The sequence below is a fragment of the Canis lupus genome, chromosome 5, assembly GCF_003254725.2.
Source record: "Canis lupus dingo isolate Sandy chromosome 5, ASM325472v2, whole genome shotgun sequence".
Taxonomy (NCBI): domain Eukaryota; kingdom Metazoa; phylum Chordata; class Mammalia; order Carnivora; family Canidae; genus Canis; species Canis lupus.
The window spans coordinates 86,582,076-86,601,093 of record NC_064247.1 but is presented as its reverse complement, the minus strand read 5'-3'; the positions used below and the strand labels follow the sequence as shown (position 1 = coordinate 86,601,093).

The window sequence follows — 19,018 nt, the reverse complement described above, 5'->3', positions numbered from 1 at the left end:
GAACACTATGGGGCTACTTGTTTGTTTGAGCCCATCTTTGTAAAAATGAGGAACTGAGGGCCAGTGAGGTCTGATCCCAACTCTTTCACTGCTAAACATCCTACCTCTATTATCCAAGGTCTAGTACATAGTGTTTTCTATTATTACTATTTGTGTCTGGGGTTGCTGATTTATACTCTGCTGAGAATGAGAGCAAGGGAATCTAATTTGCATTTTTGCTTCATCATGTAAATATAGTCATTATTATTATTTCCATTTATAGCCCTTGAATGTATTTGTTATTAAATAGCACAATTAGGCAACCTCAATTCCTGTCTTTAAGAGATCCACAGGTGTCAGAGTGCAAAGGTAGCTGTTAAAGTAGATAATACCACAGCAACGTTATTAAAGTTAATGGGATGGAAAATAAAGTGCCAATAGTACTCTGTCACACACAATAAAATTTTACCGCTCATGGAAGCTACTTTTAAAGAAACCTTCCAGACGTTAAATAAATAAATAAATAAATAAATAAATAAATAAATAATCTAATTATGGCTACACTTACATTTACCAACCAGTTCAACCCTGTTAACCTTATGAACACTAAAATCACTAATTTACTGGATTCCATATTGCTGCTCCTTGTGGTCATATAAAACAGCCTGGCTTATAATAAAAGAATCACATATAAGATTTTGAATGGGAAATTATACATAATCACAAATTATGAAGTGACTCTAGTATAACTCCTAAACCATTAAAAAAGTTTTATCTTTGCTTTATTTATGTAGCCACATGCTCCTTAGCCGCTGCCTATGAGAACTCAAAACTTGTGTCTTTTTCACTTGATCTAAGCACAGTTAAATTAGGGACATACGAATTTGAAAAATCCATTTGCTCTATAAATATCGACTAAACCTGAAGTAGAAATATCCATTTATTTCCTACTTATAGCCACAAATTTTTTCTGACTGCAAGGGAATAAAGGCCACCACTTATAATCAAAGCTCCTTCTGAATCAGGGCTTTGCCCCAAGTGGAAAGTCCCCCTGATTTTAAAGACTGATTCTCTTGAGACTATTTTTTGCAAGCAACTCTATTTAAGACTCCCTTATCCAATAGTCTAGAACCACCCATAATCATATTCATCTGAACCAATTATTCTCATGATTCAAGAATATTATTTTTTCTACTTTCCTTTCATGAAATTCAGCCCAATCTTTCAAACAACAATAATAAATCAACTATCTCATTCCCTTACATGTTTTTTTCATGACACTTTGGACAATAAATAAGAAAATATCCAATTGATGTATTTATAACATAATTATTTATGTTGACATCTCTCTAGTTGTTCCATAAGCTCCATGAAATCAGGGGCATGTCTACCTCATACATCATTTTGTCCCCGAGAGTGGAGGTGATCAATAAATATTTATTTACTGAATTTAAAATAAATGATAATTTAAAAGGGGCATTAAATTGTTTGTAGTCTCTCTCTCTTATTTTTCCTTCTTTCTTTTTTTTTTCCTGAACACAATGACTTTTCATCATTCCTCACCCCACCTACCAACCTTAACTCTATTAGGAGATAGATAGCTTAATGTAGCAGAGCTGAGATCAGGCAGATGAGGTCAGGAAATCAGCTCTGACTTTTACAATCTGGGTATCTTCCAGAAATTAATTTGCCTAGAGCTCTCATTTCCTTTATGTAAAGTAAGGATCCTATCACCCACTTCACATGGTTGGTTACTGAGACAACTATGAGAAATGGCATATACTAGATGATCAATAAATGGTACTTACCTTCTGTTTGATTTTCTGAACAGGCTATAATGTCCAGAGTTATGTGTCACTATAATGAGTTAAAGATCACTGTTTCTGGAAGGGGAGACACAAATTATCTAAAAAAGGTACACTGGTGTTGTGGTATATGCTTAGGTAGGACCCATGGGCACACCTTTTGTCCCTGGTCTGTTATCAGCAATGCCATACTGACTTACTTACTGCTATCCTTCCATAAAACACCAGATTGTATATGTGTATATATACTAATATATATACACACTTCTGATATAAGGGCTGTCAAAATGTACTCTTCTTGGATGTTGATTAATCTCTGATATTCTTAGATAAACCATCCTCTACCATAAGATCCATGCAAATGCAGTTTTGTCTTTCTTCACCAAGTTATTATGAACTAGTCCAAATAAAACTCAAAGCTCTATTTCAAAGGACAGAAAGGATATCACCATAGAGATAGAGATTACAACTTAATTCTTTAGGGACATGATACATAGTAAGCTGGGGAAATCCTTGATCCTAGTAGATCTGCTGAGGTTGAATGGATGCCACTGAGAATAAGCATTTGCTTCCGCTTCCACTTAAACCCATCCCAAAGCACCCAGTGTGACAGTAGATGTTACATGTTGTGGAGTCTGTGTGGTTCATAGTCTTTCTGTTCACTACGCACATTCAAAGACCTCGCTTTCTCTAAAAATGCATCCCTCAACCTCCGTTACGGTCAGCACTGGACAGCTCTCTCTGGACTTAAACCGTCCAAAAGTGTAAGTAACATGACATAGCACTACTTTTAATTATCCAAATATATTTAATTGTTCTATGCCATTGAGGTAGAGAGATTATTTTTAGTAATCATAAAACAATTAATCTGACCACAACGCTTACTCAACCTACTTTATCTCCCACAGGAGATTCCAAGCAGGAAAAATAAATGATTGTTAGGTTAGTATATGCAAGCAGCCAGCTGTCATGCTCACCGGGATATTAGGATTTAATCATCAGTGAAACTGGGGAGGGATATGATTTTGTTGGGAATACTATCTATACATATTGAGTAGATTAGAATAATGATCTATTAGATATTTAAAATTAAATTTTGTCATAATTATCAACACAGTGAGGTTTATTTTTTTTAAGATTTTATTTATTTATTCATGAGAGATACGCAGAGAAAGGCAGAGACACAGGCAGAGGAGAAGCAGGCTCCCTGTGGGAGCCCGATGTGGGACTCGATCCTGGGACTCTGGGATCACAACCTGAGCTGAAGGTAGATGCTCAAACCCTGAGCCACCCAGGAATCTCAACACTGTGAGATTTAAAGTTAAGTACAGGGGCAGCCCGGGTGGCTCAGCGGTTTAGCGTTGCTTCAGCCAGGGCGTGATCCTGGAGACCCGGGATTGAGTCCCACGTTGGGCTCCCTGCATGGGGCCTGCTTCTCCTCTGCCTGTGTCTCTGCCTCTTTCTCTCTCTGTTTCTTATGAATATATAAATAAAATCTTTTAAAAAAATAAAAAAAATAAAGTTAGGTATAGGTGGAATTACACACTTTAATTTATTCATCCATTCATTTGTTCCACAAATATTTATTGTGAGCTATATGTACCAAACACTTTACCTGTCTGATTTTGCCATATCATCAAACCTCAAAAATCCCCATAATCCTCATCTTTAATAATTTATCTTAGAATAGCCACATTACATGATATAGGAATTAAATAAGACAATAAAGACAGCGGGACAAAGTCTGCTGTTGCCTAGAAAATCTATGTATCCACTAGTGGCTCTTCTACCTGAAATGTAAGAAATATAAGAAAGGCAACTAACTGTTTTTCTCCATCCTCTCTTTTGGCCTAAAACAAGCAGATTCACACACTGATATGTTCCTCCCCTCTTTAGTTGCTCCGAATGTGTGTGCATGTGTGCATGTGTGCGTGCATTATGTTTGAAAAGAGATGTCTGTCTGCGTGTATCCTTTCCTCCAAAATTATAGAAATCTATACACTTCACTGTCAAAGAAAGCATAAACTGAAGAAGAGTGCAACAGGAGGTGGATATCCCCCCAGGTGAGAGAATCACTCTGTGGCTCCTGTCCAAATCCTCCTGTCTTCTGGCTTCAGGCCTGACTTCTCCAGGGAGAGCCTGCGTCCTTCCAGGAGACTTAGAAGAGACTCCACGTGTTACGTAAGAAGCCATCCTTGCCCACTGCTCCTTCCCCACTACTGGCCACCCACATCACGGGGAAGCCTGATCTAGGGTGCTCTGGAATTTTATTTTTTTTAATAATAAATTTATTTTTTATTGGTGTTCAACTTACCAACATACAGAATAACACCCAGTGCTCATCCCGTCAGAAAGCAAGTCAATTGTGTGATGGGTGGAGCTGCCTCAGCCCTTGGCCAGCACTTAAGAAGAGGTCTTTATCCTCTATGATGTAACTTGCCTAGGTAATTGGTCACATCAGCATTCCTCCTCTCCATAGCACTCCGACCTTGAAGTCAAACATTCAACTACAAATCCAGCAGGGCTTTTAAAATTTTATGTATACTTTTTTTTTAAATTTAAATTCAGTTAATTAACATGTATTGTATTATCACTTTCAGAAATCCAACAGTTTTAATAGAAATGTGACTTGTATTTAATATTGCTGACCTACTTTTCTATCTACCTGCCATTAATGCAAACAAACACTTTGGGTTATTCTAAGTGAAAATGTCCTATCAAAAAAGAAATCAGGGATCCCTGGGTGGCGCAGCGGTTTGGCGCCTGCCTTTGGCCCAGGGCACGATCCTGGAGACCCGGGATCGAATCCCACATCGGGCTCCCGGTGCATGGAGCCCGCTTCTCCCACTGCCTATGTCTCTGCCTCTCTCTCTCTCTGTGACTATCAAAAATAAATAAAGAAATAAAAATTAAAAAAAAAAGAAATCATACTTTGCCTGATTCCATAAAAATAAAAAATAATAATTATTAAAGATATTCTTTTGCAAAGATCAAAAGCAAAGTATGGAATATATGTTTCTTGTGTCCCCCCAGTATTATGAATGGCTGGAAAAAGCATTTATATCAGTGTTTTTTAGGACTGAATACTTCGTCCCAAGAGGTGATAGTACCCAACCAAATTCACACAGAATATTAGTGGGGGCTTCCATTTTTAAATTCTAGTCTAAATTTATTTTATACAAAATAACCTCTTAAAAGGAAAACAAAAATAAAACTTCTCATATCACTGAGTAAATGGAAACTATTTCTCAATATGACCCCAATGTCCTTTTTTTTTTTTTTTCCTGTGACCACTATCCTTTTGATTGTCTCTTGCTGTAAGGCTTTATTTAACTGTTTCCCCCACCTCACACTGATCACTCGTTAAAGTGCCCATTTAAACATGGCCTTTGGGGGGAATCCCTGGGTGGCGCAGTGGTTTGGCGCCTGCCTTTGGCCCAGGGCGAGATCCTGGAGACCCGGGATCGAATCCCACGTTGGGCTCCCGGTGCATGGAGCCTGCTTCTCCCTCTGCCTGTGTCTCTGCCTCAGTCTCTCTCTCTCTCTGTGACTATCATAAATAAATAAAAAAAAAAATTAAAAAAAATAAATATGGCCTTTGGTGTCATGACCTTTAAAAAGGCTCCCTTGTTCTTCTCTTTCTACATGTTTGCTTTGCTGGCATTTCACTCCATCCCTTAACAAAATTCTGGCATGTGTTCTATATCACCACATCATGTAAGTTGCCCATATGTATCTCCTTTTAGGATCTATCATATACAACAGTGTGCCCCTGATGCCAAGAACATGACTTGTCAGTGTTGACACTGACTAAATATAATTTTTTATAAGTTTAGCAACTTTTTAAATTTAATTCAATTTCAATTAATTAACATATAGTATATTATTAGTTTCAGAGGTAGAGGTCAGTAGATTCATCAGTTGTATATAATCCCTAGTGCTCATTACATCACCCAGTTACCCCATTCCCTCACCCTCCTCCCCTCCAGAAACCCTATTTGTTTTTTACAATTTAGAGTCTCTTATGGTTTGTCTCTCTCTGATTTCATCTTACTTTATTTATCCCTCCCTTCCTCTGTTATCTGGTTTTGTTTCTTAAATTCCACAGATGAACAAAATCCTATGGCAATTTTCTTCCTCTGACTGACTTATTTCATATTTGGAACCCTCTAGTTCCATCCAGGTCATTTCATATGGTAAGATTTCATTTTTGATGCCTGAGTAATATTCCATTGATTGATGTGAATTACAAAGACATTCTCACTTATCAATGCATGTCATAGCATTGTTGGTCTGCCTGAATTTATCTGAATATTTCTTCTCAAAGATCTTCACTAATAATATTCTTTAGCCAGACCCCTTGGCAGTGAAAATGGTAATCCATGCAATACTGATAAAAACAAAACAAAACAAAAAAAAAAAAAACAAAAAAAAAACACAAGATCCTGTGTGTTTGCAATTTATCACTTTGACTCAGAATACATAAAAATGACTCAATTCCATGAAGGCATTCCATGAAGACCCCCATGTATTACTGTGATTTTTCTAAAAGGGAACAATTCATTACATGGATTTTTTTTTCCCAAGGAGTATTTTTTCCTTAGATCAATTTACAGGGTCTACTGAGACAAATGCTATTTGCATCCAGTGAAGAATGATGTTCTGAGTTTCAAAAAAAAGGTCAATGAATTAAGTTAGTTTATTTTCAAGCAGGTCATTTTTCATACTCTTTCTTGCTTGGAGCAAAGTTTAGACTGTCCTGCAACTTTATCCTGGTTTCTGTAGATAATTAAGCATTTATTATTCACTTGCCTTGTGTTTCATTTAGACTTTCCATCTTCAATCACTTGGGATGGAAGGCAACTGTTTCCTCACGGCTGTCCTCAAATTAGTGCTTTTAAAATAAATGCCACATCTCTCCCTGTCTGTGCCCAAGATGACACAAGCAAACATATGGTATTGGGGTGGCATGAAGGGGAAAATAACAACCAAAAATGTATTTATAGAATACAAATAAGTCTCTTTTTTAGTCTTTTAAAGCTATACATAAAAAATGAAAATTCATTTTACCGTTACTAAGGCATACATCTTCTCTCACACCAAACCGCCTCCTATGTCTAGTATAAAGTATACGTGGACCTACTTCAAAGTTTTAAAAGTCCCCTTCTAAACCAATGATAGCCAAGGGATCAGCTACACTACTGGGAAGTCAAGTTGGGGTATAGGAGACTGTTGAAAAATTGAAACTTGATATTAGACAGATTCACTTTGAATCTTGCTTCAGGCACTTCGTGTAAGAAATATATCAATTCTGACCCTCTGTTCTCTCATAAGTAAAACTGAGACGACGTGAGAAACTAACTCAAAATATTGTGTGCAGTAAATTAAAAGAAATTTGATAATGCACACAAACCCAGTCAATGCCAAGAACATAATAAGTATTCAATAAATAAGGGGTGTTTTTTTGTTTATATTTTTGGTGTTATAATTTGACAAGGAGTTTTATTTATAGATGGAGAAAGCATTTTGCCTTACACTCTCTCTGGAACAGAGTTCTGTCATTTGCAGCGTGGGGACAGAAATTCTTCCCTCTACAATTTGGTTTAGTGTTTTGTCAAACCTAGAAAACTGTAGAAACACAAAAATATTTTCCTTTTGCTGCTGCTATTATTATTATTATTATCATCATCACACTGACCTCTGGAACAAGAAGATATGTTAATAACCATTCCTTCCTTGTGCAGTGGCCCATTAACTTTTCTATCTCAACATATGATCTAGAACTAAATCTGAGCAAGAGTTTGTCACAGTCTCAAGGCTCATTTTTGCAAGTACAAGAATAGCATTGTGTTGGCTAGACACTTAAGACATAGCATGAGACTTGGAAATGGCATGAATTTTAGCTCTAAGTGAATCTCACCAACAACCACCACAAAACTCCATCTAAGGTTACAGCAGGGTTATTCTCACCACAGGAACAAACAGAAGAAATACAGAGTGGAAACTAAGCTGTATTCCCTACCTGGTTCATCATACATCTCTATGAGTTATGGCAAGCTTTTGCTTTCCCTCTACTAATCCATTCCTCCCTTCCCCCTTCCCTTGCTTTTCTTTTCCTTCTTGTCTTCACATTTAAAAGACTTATTGAAGGACTGCTAGGTGCCAAAAATTCTGCGATGCATAGGGTTGTAAAAGTAACAAACCTGACAAGCTCCATTCCATGGACTATCCGTTCTAGCATTAGAACATAAAAATATAAACAAGTCAATATGCAAGGTAATTGCTGACTATGATAAGCTCAAAGGAGATAATAAGCAGAACAAATGGCAAATCTCTCTGTAATCTTAAATTTATATTTGAAACAAGAGAAGGAACTCTCCCTGAGGTAGAGAGATTGATGTGTTATGGCAACAGAAAATAATTCTATTAAGTTGAAATGTAACAAGTAAGAGGATGGAAGAACTTATCTGTTCCAAAGTCCAGAGCTGTTCTTAGCATTCTTGTGAGGATAAAATAAGACACATATGGGATTTTTTTTTTGTCTCCTATGCTCTGGTTTCTTTTTATTAAAAATATTCTAGTATCAAGAACTTGATGACAGTTGCCAATGGGCAATCTTCTTTATAAATATCATAAATATGTTCAAGTTCCATAGCCTGCTGAGAGAATGTTTACTGTCACAATATTGATCATTATAGCTACAAGTCTGGCTCTTACTGTTAAGGCCAAAATCCTGATATAAAATGGAACTGAGGACAGCCCCAGATGGGTTCGCTGATAAATTCTACCAAACACTTAATAAATAAATTATACCAATTCTCTACAATCTCTTGTAGAGGACAAAGGTCAAGGAAATGCTGCCTAGATCATTTTATGAGGCCACCATAACTCTAAAACCAAAATCAGATGACATTCCAAGAAACAGTAACTAGAGACACGGATGCAAAATCTTCAAAACGATATTAGTCATTGAATCCAAAAAAAGAGTATAAGAAGAGTTAGATGTCATGATCAAGTGAGATTTATCCCAGATATGCCAAGCTAGTTCAATATCCAAAAACCGATTAATGAAATTCATCACCCTGACAGATTAAAAAAGAGAAGTCAGATGATCGTATCAACAGATGAAGAAACAGCATTTAACAAAATCTAACCACGCATTCATGATTTAAAACTCATAATAAATAGAAATAGAAGAAGAGTACTTGATGGCTCAGTTAGTTAGTGTCGGACTCTTGGTCTCTTCTCAGGTGATCTCGGGATCATGAGATCTAGCCCCCCATTGGGTCCTGCACTTAGCATGGAGTCTACTTGGTACACTCTCTCCCTCTCCCTTTGCCCTTTCCCTCTGCTTGCTCTCTCTCTCTCTCTCTCTCTAAAGTAAATAAATAAATCTTTAAAAAATAGAATTAGAAGAGAACTTCTCCAATTCCATAAAGAATATACTAAAACCCAACAACTGATATTATATATAAAGGTGATAAATGTGAAGCTTTCTTACTGAGATCAGATCCAAAACATGATCTTCACTGTCCTTGTTTCTACTCACCATTTCTTTTCAAAATCATATTGGAAGTCCTTACTAATACAAGGAAAGGAAATAAAAGGTTCGATATTGGGAAGGAAGACATAAAACTCTTTGTTCACAGAAGGCATGATCATCTATGTGGAAAGTCCAAACGAATTCACAGAAATAACAACAACAGCAACACCTTCTAGAACTTATAAGCAAATGAAGCAAGATTGTAGGATACAAAGTCAATGCTTTCCTACATAACAATGATATATTTGAAATGAAAAATGCTTTCCCTTTAAATTAGTAACCCCAAAACTGAAATACTTAAATATAAATCTAACAAATATGTACAAGATCTACATGAGAAAAACTGCAAACTTCTGATGAATGAAATAAAAGAATAACCAGGATGCCTGGGTGGTTCAGTGGTTGAGCATCTGCCATTGGTTCAAGTTGTGATCTCAGGGTCCTGGGATTGAGTCCTACATTGGGATTCCCACGAGGAGCCTGCTTCTCCCTCTGCCTATGTCTCTGCCTCTCTCTGTGTCTCTCATGAATGAATAAATAAAATCTTTAAAAAAAGAAGAAAGAAGAAATAAAAGAATAACTAAATAAATGGAGGGATATTCCATGTTCATGGATAGGAAGATTCAATAACATCTGGATGTCAGTTCTCCCCAGATTGATCCATAGACTCAATGCAATCCCAATCAAAACACTGGCAAATTATTTTATGGATATCAACAAACTGATTCCAAAGTTTTATAGAGACATAAGAGATCCAGAATAGCCAACACAATACTGAAGGAGAACAAATTAGAAAGATTTATGCTTCCTGACTTCAAGACTTACCACAGAGCTACAGTAATCATGACAGCATGATATTGGTGAAAAAAAAAAAAAGAGAGAGAGAGAGAGAGAGAGAGACAAAAAGACCAGTGAAACTGAATAGAGAGCCCATAATGGAATCACATAAATCAGATCAACTGACTTTTGACAAAGGAGCAAAGAAAGGCAAGGCGGTGGAGCAAAGATAATGTCTTCAACAAAGGATGCTAAATATCCATATGCAAAAACAAAACAGAACAAAATGGAATCTAAACATGGAAATTACATCCTTCACAAATATTAACTCAAAATGGATCACAGACCTAAATGTAAAACAAGGAACTATAGAACTCCTAGGACATAGGAAAAAATCTGCATGACCTTGCATTTGGCAATGACTTTTTAGATTAATGGCAGAGGCACAATCCATGAACAGGCTGATAAGTGAGACTTGATTAAACCTTAAAATTCTGCTGGGTAAAAGGTACTACATTTCAGTGAATGAAAAGATAAACCACATAATTGGAGAAAATGTTTGCAAAAGACATATCTGGTAAAGGTACTGTTATCTAAAATACTGAGGAGCTCTAAAAACTACACAATAAGAAAACAAAGGAACTAATTAAAAAACAAAAAAAAAAAAGTGTCAAAGACCTGAACAGACACCTCAGCAAAGAAGACATAGAGACAACAAATAAGCTTATAACAAGATTCATTACATCATATGCCAACAGGGAAATGCAAATTAAAACAATGAGGTACAACTACACACTTATTAGGATGGCCAGAATCTGGACAAATTCAGGTGAGGAATTTCCATTCACCGTTGACTGCAATGCAAAATGCTCCAGACACTTTGAGAGAGAGTGTGGCAGTTTCTTATAAAACTAAATATACTCTCACCATACAATACAACAATTGCACTCCTTGGTGTTTATAAAAACTTCTGTCCTCACCAAAACCTGCACATGGAATTTTATAGCAGCTTTATTCATAATTTCCAAAACTTGGAAGTGACTACGATGTCCTAGAATAGGTGAATGGATGAATAAACTGTGATATATCCAGACAAGGGATAAGGTTTAACCCTTAAAAGAAGTAAGTGATCAAGTCATGAAAAGACATGGTGGACCCTTAAATATATATCATTAAGTGAAAGAAAGGAATCAAAGAAAACTACATATTTTATGAAGCCAACTAAATGATGTTATGAAGCAAAACTGTGGATGCAATAAAAAGATCAGTAGTTACCAGGGGTTGTTGGGGTATAGGAGAAATGAACCAAAAGAGCCCAGAGGATTTTTAGAGCAGTAAAAATACCACATATGATATTATAATGACATATATCCTTACACATGTCTAAACCTGTATAACGTACAATGACATCAAGAATGAACTCTAAGGCAAACTGTGGATTTGGAGTGATTCCTATATGCCCATGTAGGTTCATTCTTGGTAAATAGTGTACCAAGCTGGCGAAGGCCGCTGGTAATGGGGGAGGCTCTGCATTTGTGGGGCAAGACATCTATGAGAAATCTCTGTAGTCCCCTCTTATATTCTAAACCAAATACTGCTCTAAAAAATTCAAGTCATAAAAGAAATTTGAGAACTTAAAGAGAAACAATCTTTCAAAATTATTACCAAAATATAAGTTCCACTATCCTGGTTCTTTTAATGATAATAATAACAACCAAAACAAGGAACTGAGGAATGATCCCACCTCACTAGAAATGCGTATTGGTATTTAAGCCAACATTTTCTGACTGAGTTACTTTACGTCACTTGCTCAACACACGGACATACCAACCACAAAGAGGAGCACTTGCAGGCACTCTCTTAGAGGTAGACAGGTCTTCGTAATGACTCTGTGCTCATTCCTGAAATTTGCTTTATTTTGCTAGAATTTAAGTTCCTAGGTCAAAATTAGTGGACATTCTTAGTGGTTCTGACATATAGCCTTCAAATTCTTTCAATAAATGTACTTACTAATACTCTTAACTACCAGATTTTGACAAAGTAATTTGCCAACACCTACTAATCCTACATGCTAGTGTCTCAAACATCACATTTGCTGACTTGATAGGGCAAAAATGTATTTACTCTTTTGTGTTTGCCACATGTTGTGACAGCCACAGAGACCCACTGTGCTTGGGGTTTCAAAGAATTTGCCTAGGAGCGCAGTTAGTTAACATCTCCCAGCTGAATCATCTTTAGGATTAGTTTTACTGTTCAAGTAAAGGACCACTCTTCCCAGGCACATTGGAGCCAATGACGAGCATGGCATGACAGCAATAAATTAAAAAAAATAAATAAATAAAAATAAAAAAAAAAAACCTGGCTATGTACGTAACATACGGGACATCTTTTAAGAGAAATCTTTGCTCCAGGGATCCCCATAAGTTTGGCCAAGATGTCGTCATACGTGCATTGCCTTATCCTGCTTCCTCTCCTCTAAACTTGCATGGGTATCAGATCTGCATTGCAGTGTGGTGCTTCATGCCTCTTATGGACGGGTTATGTCCCTCCCAAAATTCATATGTTGAAATACAATCCCCAACGTGATGGTAGTTGGGGGAAGTGGCTTTAACAGGCAATGTGATCATGAGAGTAAATCTCTTAAAAACAGTATTAGTGCTCACATGCAAAGAAGCCAGTGAGCTAGCTCAGTCTCTTTCCACGCGAACCAAGAAGTCAGCCCTCTGCACCCTGGAGTCAGGCCGTCACTGGAATTCTACAACACAGGCACCCTGATCTCAGACTTCCAGCCTCAAGAACTGGGAGAAACGAATTGCTGTTTCTTGTAAGCCACCCAGTTTAAGGTATTTTGTTATAAATACCTTAGTTCTGCAGCCAGAACTAAGACAGTGCCTCTTTTATCCTTTATAGTCCTTAAATGCTAAGCCACCTGTTCTCCTAACCCTGTCTCAATGTCTTCCAGAGGACACAGTAACTGATACACATCTTTTGGCCACCAGAAAATATATTTACTTTCCACTTGCTTACAAAATAAAAAACCCAAATGCTCAATGGTCTTTGCACTTTTTTTCTCCTGTACTTTCTTAATGTAAAAATCTTATTTTATTTTATTTTTTTAATGTAAAAATTTTAGAAAGTGCTCTTAATCTGTTTCTGCATAACACTTATGCAGAACACTTAAACACACACACACACACACACATTCATACCAGTCTTGAAAAAAAAAAAGTTAAAAAGAGAGGCCTCACAGATAGAGTCAAATTTAGATTCTATAGGAACGACTTATACTCTGCTTTCATCTGAACACACTCAAGTGTAACTGTGTAGGCATTCACACACAAATATTTATATTTCCCTTGTACATATTTATATTGCAACAAAAGAATTTAGGGTGACTACTGATTACTAAATTTTCCTCTAATTCCTTCAGCATTGTGTCTGCTTTAATTAAAAATCTCAACTTCACTCACCCAATATTTATTAAACAATAACTACATATATTCTTCGAGTATCATTTCTCCCCATTACATTTCCTACAGTAGTATCAGAATAAACCTTCTAAAATATAAACCAGATAATTTTGTAACTTTCAAATCAGAAATGATAAAGCTAAAATAAATGTATGTTGAGACAGACACTTATTATGCTGGGCAAAAATGCAAATATTAAATGTTGCTGACATTTGATTAAGCAAATGGCAATAGATGTCAATGAGACTTAAAAGTAGCCAAATCCTCTGGCTTAGTGGGGGTTTTTATTATCTATACCTCATGGTAATATATTCTCGATATATAAATTATTTAAATGGTATCACCATGCTTCCTTGTGCTTATGTTGAAAGCAAAACTCTGTCTTCCAAAATGGCTTGTGAGATACTTGCAGGCTGACATTAGCCTTTGTGAATTTTTCCCCTTATATTTAATTCAATGTCTGGCACACAGTGAATGATGAGTGAATTTTTGCTGGATTACAGTGGGCCTGGTGAACAAAAAGATCCAAGTGAACAAATAGGCAAGGAGCAAAGGAGAAAATGATTTAAGTCCACTTAAGCAATCAACAATTTCTGTTTTTTTTTTCTTTTTTTTTTAATTTTTATTTATTTATGATAGTCACAGAGAGAGAGAGAGAGAGGCAGAGACACAGGCAGAGGGAGAAGCAGGCTCGATGCACCGGGAGCCCGACGTGGGATTCGATCCCGGGTCTCCAGGATCGCGCCCTGGGCCAAAGGCAGGCGCCAAACCGCTGCGCCACCCAGGGATCCCAACAATTTCTGTTTAACAGGAGCCCCTATGCCATAGTTATTACCTAGGGAAAGTGAAGTACAAGATGGCTTTGAAATTAAGGACCTGGGTATGAGTCCCAGTTCTGTTTCCAACTCTGTCTCTGTGACGTTGGCCAAAAGAACATCAGAACATCTCCAGGCTTTCTTTCTGTTTGCTTTCTTTCTTTCTTTCTTTCTTTCTTTCTTTCTTTCTTTCTCTTTCTTTCTTTCTTTCTTTCTTTCTTTCTTTCTTTCTTTCTTTCTTTCTTTCCTTTCCTTCTTTCTTTCTTCTCTTCTTTCTTTCTTCTCTTTCTCTTTCCCTCTCTTTTTCTCTCCCTCCCTCCTTTTCTCCCTCCCTCCCTTTCAGCTGACTACCTTCTCTGCCACTTCCCCTAGGGTCATCAAGGAGCCCAAATGAGATGAAGTTTATGACAGATTTCCTTCTTCACTGAAGACGAATATGTAATTATGCCCCTAATTAATGTGTTTTTGAAGAGTTCTTTCCTGTTCCTAAATCTAAATTCAATTTTAAGCCATGACCTATTTATATATAAATGCACTTTTTCTCACTTTTAAATGCATGAGAATTTTACTCTTTGAATTAAAAAAAAAAAAAGCAAAGAGAGGCTTTAAATTTTTAATTTAGTTAATAATTGACTTAATGGTAAGGCATGGAAATTTATCTGAATAATACTGGAAACTCATGAATTGAAGAAATTACACGTATATATAGCTGTATACTGAATCTTTCAATTTGAAATTTTTCAGACCAAACCAAAGACACACAAAGGATAATGTTATTTGTAGTATTTTTTTTATATGTGCTACAAAAAAAAAAAATCCCATAGGATTATAAAAAGTCTGATACAGTGGACTTATTCTCTTAATGTATTGTCAAAATCAAACAATAGGGAGATATATCTTCATTTGCAAAAACTATAATTTATGGAGTTATTTTTCTAATCAGTTAAAAAAAGTTTTGTTTTTTAAAATACCTTAATGATTTCTAAAGTCTGTACCACCAGGCTCAGGATACTGTCTGGGTTTAATGTTACTTGCTACTGCTACTATCTTCATGAAGAACTCTAATGGGCAGATATCAATATCCTGATTTATAAATAAGGAATCTAATAGCACAAATAGTAATATCCACCTACTGGGTAATTACCACATGCCACGCACTATATATAGCTGATGTTTATTACTTGACTTGATCTTCATCATGACATTAGTAAGTAGATTCCATTCCCATTCCATTAAAAAAGATTTATAAGTGTTTCCTGCCAAGCATCACACAACCAATAAGCACCTGACTTTATTCTTCATTCTGATAGTTGAGTGTGCCTGATGTATAAGCACATTCCCCCCACCACCCCGGGATGAGAAATGGTGCCAGGCCATCTGTTAAATAGGTGATATTCTACAAAGGGTCTGCAATTTGTTTTAATCAGTATCAAAATGATTGTTGGACTTGCCATGTACTACATACTGCACAGAAATAACACATTCAAATATTATTGATACAGGCAGCGAAGTACTTAACCATAACATTTCATAATCCAAATCCCAAGAAAAGTGTTTCCCTGAAGCAATAACATGGTAATAGAATTCAAAATTTAGGCCACAAACCTGTCTCAGGCTCAATGGAAAAATAAGGCTGCCCTTCCAAGATACTATAAACCAACTTTGCACTGTTTCCATAAACTGGGTCGTCAGCATCTGTAGCTGTTACATTAGTGACAGACGTACCTAAAAAGGGGGGGGGGGGACAGAAAATAAAAAAAAAAAAGAAAGAGGGAGAGAAAAAGATAATAATTAACACATTATTCTTTGCCAACAGCTAAATTTTGCCAAGCATATCATACAGAAATCCATGTGTGGGAATAAAGAAAAAAAGAGAAATCTCTTCAAAAATATGGAGATAAACTACTCTGTCATAACTTCAGAAATATCCAAGTCTTTTAAAAGAAGAGTACTGCTAGGTTGGAGTACCATATAAAGATAACCCTTTTAGAACCTGTATTACTTAAGAATCCTGTGTAGTTTCCATTTTAAAGATACATATCAGATTCATGTGAGCTTGGAGAATAGGAAAAGGAAATATATCAGAAAAACATGAAACACCAGGTTAATAATACGATACAATATGTAGCATTTAAGTTTTGCAGAAGTACAACTGAATATACCTGGAAAAAAATGGCTGCTGAGAAAAGCTGCATGAAAATATCAGAGGAATATATCTTATCCATTTCACCTAAATTCCCAGCATATAAAATTAGATTGGAGCCACCAATTAATCATTATGTTTAAGTAATTAGGTCTTATGGATAACAGGAAAAAAAAAACACACTTTTTTCCAGATTCATTTTCTATTTGCTATTCACTCATTCATTCAGCAACTGAACACATACAGCTTGCCTGATGTGACGTACATATACTAAGATAAAATCTACATTTAAGAAATATGCAGGGGATCCCTGGGTGGCGCAGCGGTTTGGCGCCTGCCTTTGGCCCAGGGCGCGATCCTGGAGACCCGGGATCGAATCCCACGTTGGGCTCCCTGCATGGAGCCTGCTTCTCCCTCTGCCTGTGTCTCTGCCTCTCTCTCTCTCTCTCTCTCTCTCTGTGACTATCATAAAAAAAAAGAAAAGAAATATGCAGTTTTTTGGTGAAAGAGAAGAGGAGGGGACAGACACACATGCAGATAGAAATTCAGCTGAATGCAAGAGCACTACATTCCCACCTCTCACTCACTCCACCGAGAGTGGGGTCAGGGATAGCTTTCGGAGACGTGTTGCATTTGAGTTATATTATTTTTTTTAAAAAGATTTTACTTATGTACTTGACAGAGAGAGAGTGAGAGAACATGGGCATGCACAAGGAGGGGGAGCCGCGGGCAGAGGGAGAGGGAGATGTGGGACCAGATGTGGGACCAGATCCCAGGATCCTGGGATGAGGGAGATGCTCAACGGACCGAGTCACCCAGGTGTCCCCCAGGTTACATTATTAAGAACGGATAGAGTTTAACCCAGAGAAGGGGAGAGAAGGGACTCCAAGCAATAAGTCAGGCATCAGTAAAGGCAAAGTCATCTGAGAGACTGTGAAATCCTGGGAACTGCTGGACCTAAGAGAAATCGAAGATGTCTTGTATGATAACAGGCTTCAAGTCCTGCGAGGGCAGGGCCAGTGTCCTTCATCCAGGAAGTGCCAGGCACATAATAACTATCAGACATACTGACAACTGAACGAGTGGGCAAATGAATAATCTGATGATTTAAAGAGAAATGGTGGGTAAGCATCACAGACGAGTTCCCTAATAAATAGACTCGGAGATAGATCTCTTGAGGAATTTGTATAGGGGAGGTCTCTTCCAGTGATGTCTGCGGGGAGTCAGGTCAATACTGGGCAGAAGGAGGCCTTGGGCTGTGATGCCTTCACAGACTCCACTGGACAATCTACAGCGGGGATGGTCACTGAGCAAACGGGGCCTGACCTTTAGACTCGGATACTGACCAGTTATTGGATGTAGGAACCCCTCTGAGAATGGAGCCTTGGCCTTTACCAGGCAGCTCTCTTCAGCTGGATGATCATCAGCCCTGAGATGTCAACAATCAACACTCAAGCAGCATGGGGGAAGAGTGTTCCCAACCTGAAGGGCATGGAGGTGGAGGCGGGTCTGGGCAGCAGAGCTCCCTGTTTACTGAAATAGAATAGAGCTTTTGCAAGATTGTGCCAATCAAGACACTTTTAAGGATATTAAATTATGGTCCCTGTACAGAGTAATAATGTTTGTTGAGAAGTGGATAGTCCTGTAAAATTGAAATTTCTACTCAGAAGGATGATTCAGAGGTTTTACAAAATCTACCGTTAAGAAAAAAAAAAAAAAAAAGCAAGCAAGAAAAAAAGCACCTAATGTTGGTTATGTAATACACATTCCACGTTCCACCAGACACTGGGAACAGTATCAAGGAGAAAAAAAAAAAAAGACTCATCCTCACAAATACCTCATCAACTAGCTGGTGAAGATGAACACAGGGAAGTACAATATTTGTAGCTATTGGAGTATCGTGTGGGATGGAGAAGAACTGGAAGAAAAATCTTCCAGGTAAGAGGAAGAAAGTGAAGGGAATAAATTTTAGGAGCAGGGATGATTGAAAAAAAAAATCAGTCACCGAGCTAGTTTTGAGGAGGGAAGCTGGAGCCCAGAATTCAGCAGTCATCTGAACGCCAGGATGGGGAATGTTGGCTTATCCTGTAGGAAACAGAGACGGTATTTCAGTTAGAGATCAGACCCGTGCCGAAGGGCCTCCCCTCTATTCGCGCCCCTGGATCTGATTGGAGGCAGAGACGTTGGGGGTTCGGCACTGGGCCCAGCTCTGAGGCTACAGCAGTAGGGCAGGTACGGGTGATAAACCATTAACAATCAATATGGATCTCAACGCTCACTTTCTAGTTTTTATTCTTGCACTAATTTTCCATATGGTGTTCAAATGATGGTAGACTGGCTGAGAGGTAAATGGAACTCTTCTTGCAGCATTTCCTTAAGTCTCAGATTAGTTCAGAAGAACTTAAAGAAAAAAAAAAAAAAGACTGAATCGCAAGAAACAGACTCAGGAGTTACCGAGAGCTCATAGTTCAGAGACTGAAGAGAAA

The 19,018-nt window shown here is 37.4% G+C and overlaps 1 protein-coding gene across 4 annotated transcripts in view; it reads right to left on the bottom strand.

The window, feature by feature from the left end:
• The window catches only part of CDH8 (cadherin 8), a 358,676-nt gene that overhangs the window by 182,482 nt on the left and 157,176 nt on the right, over window positions 1-19,018 (bottom strand). For 3 of the 4 annotated variants that reach the window (XM_049110768.1, XM_025426341.3, XM_035716226.2), the window contains one exon: window positions 15,995-16,114. The exons of the other annotated variant lie outside the window; for it this stretch is intronic. In XM_049110768.1, the coding sequence (XP_048966725.1) occupies window positions 15,995-16,114 (120 nt within the window). The remainder of the gene's footprint in view (window positions 1-15,994; window positions 16,115-19,018) is intronic. 4 annotated transcript variants of the gene reach the window in all.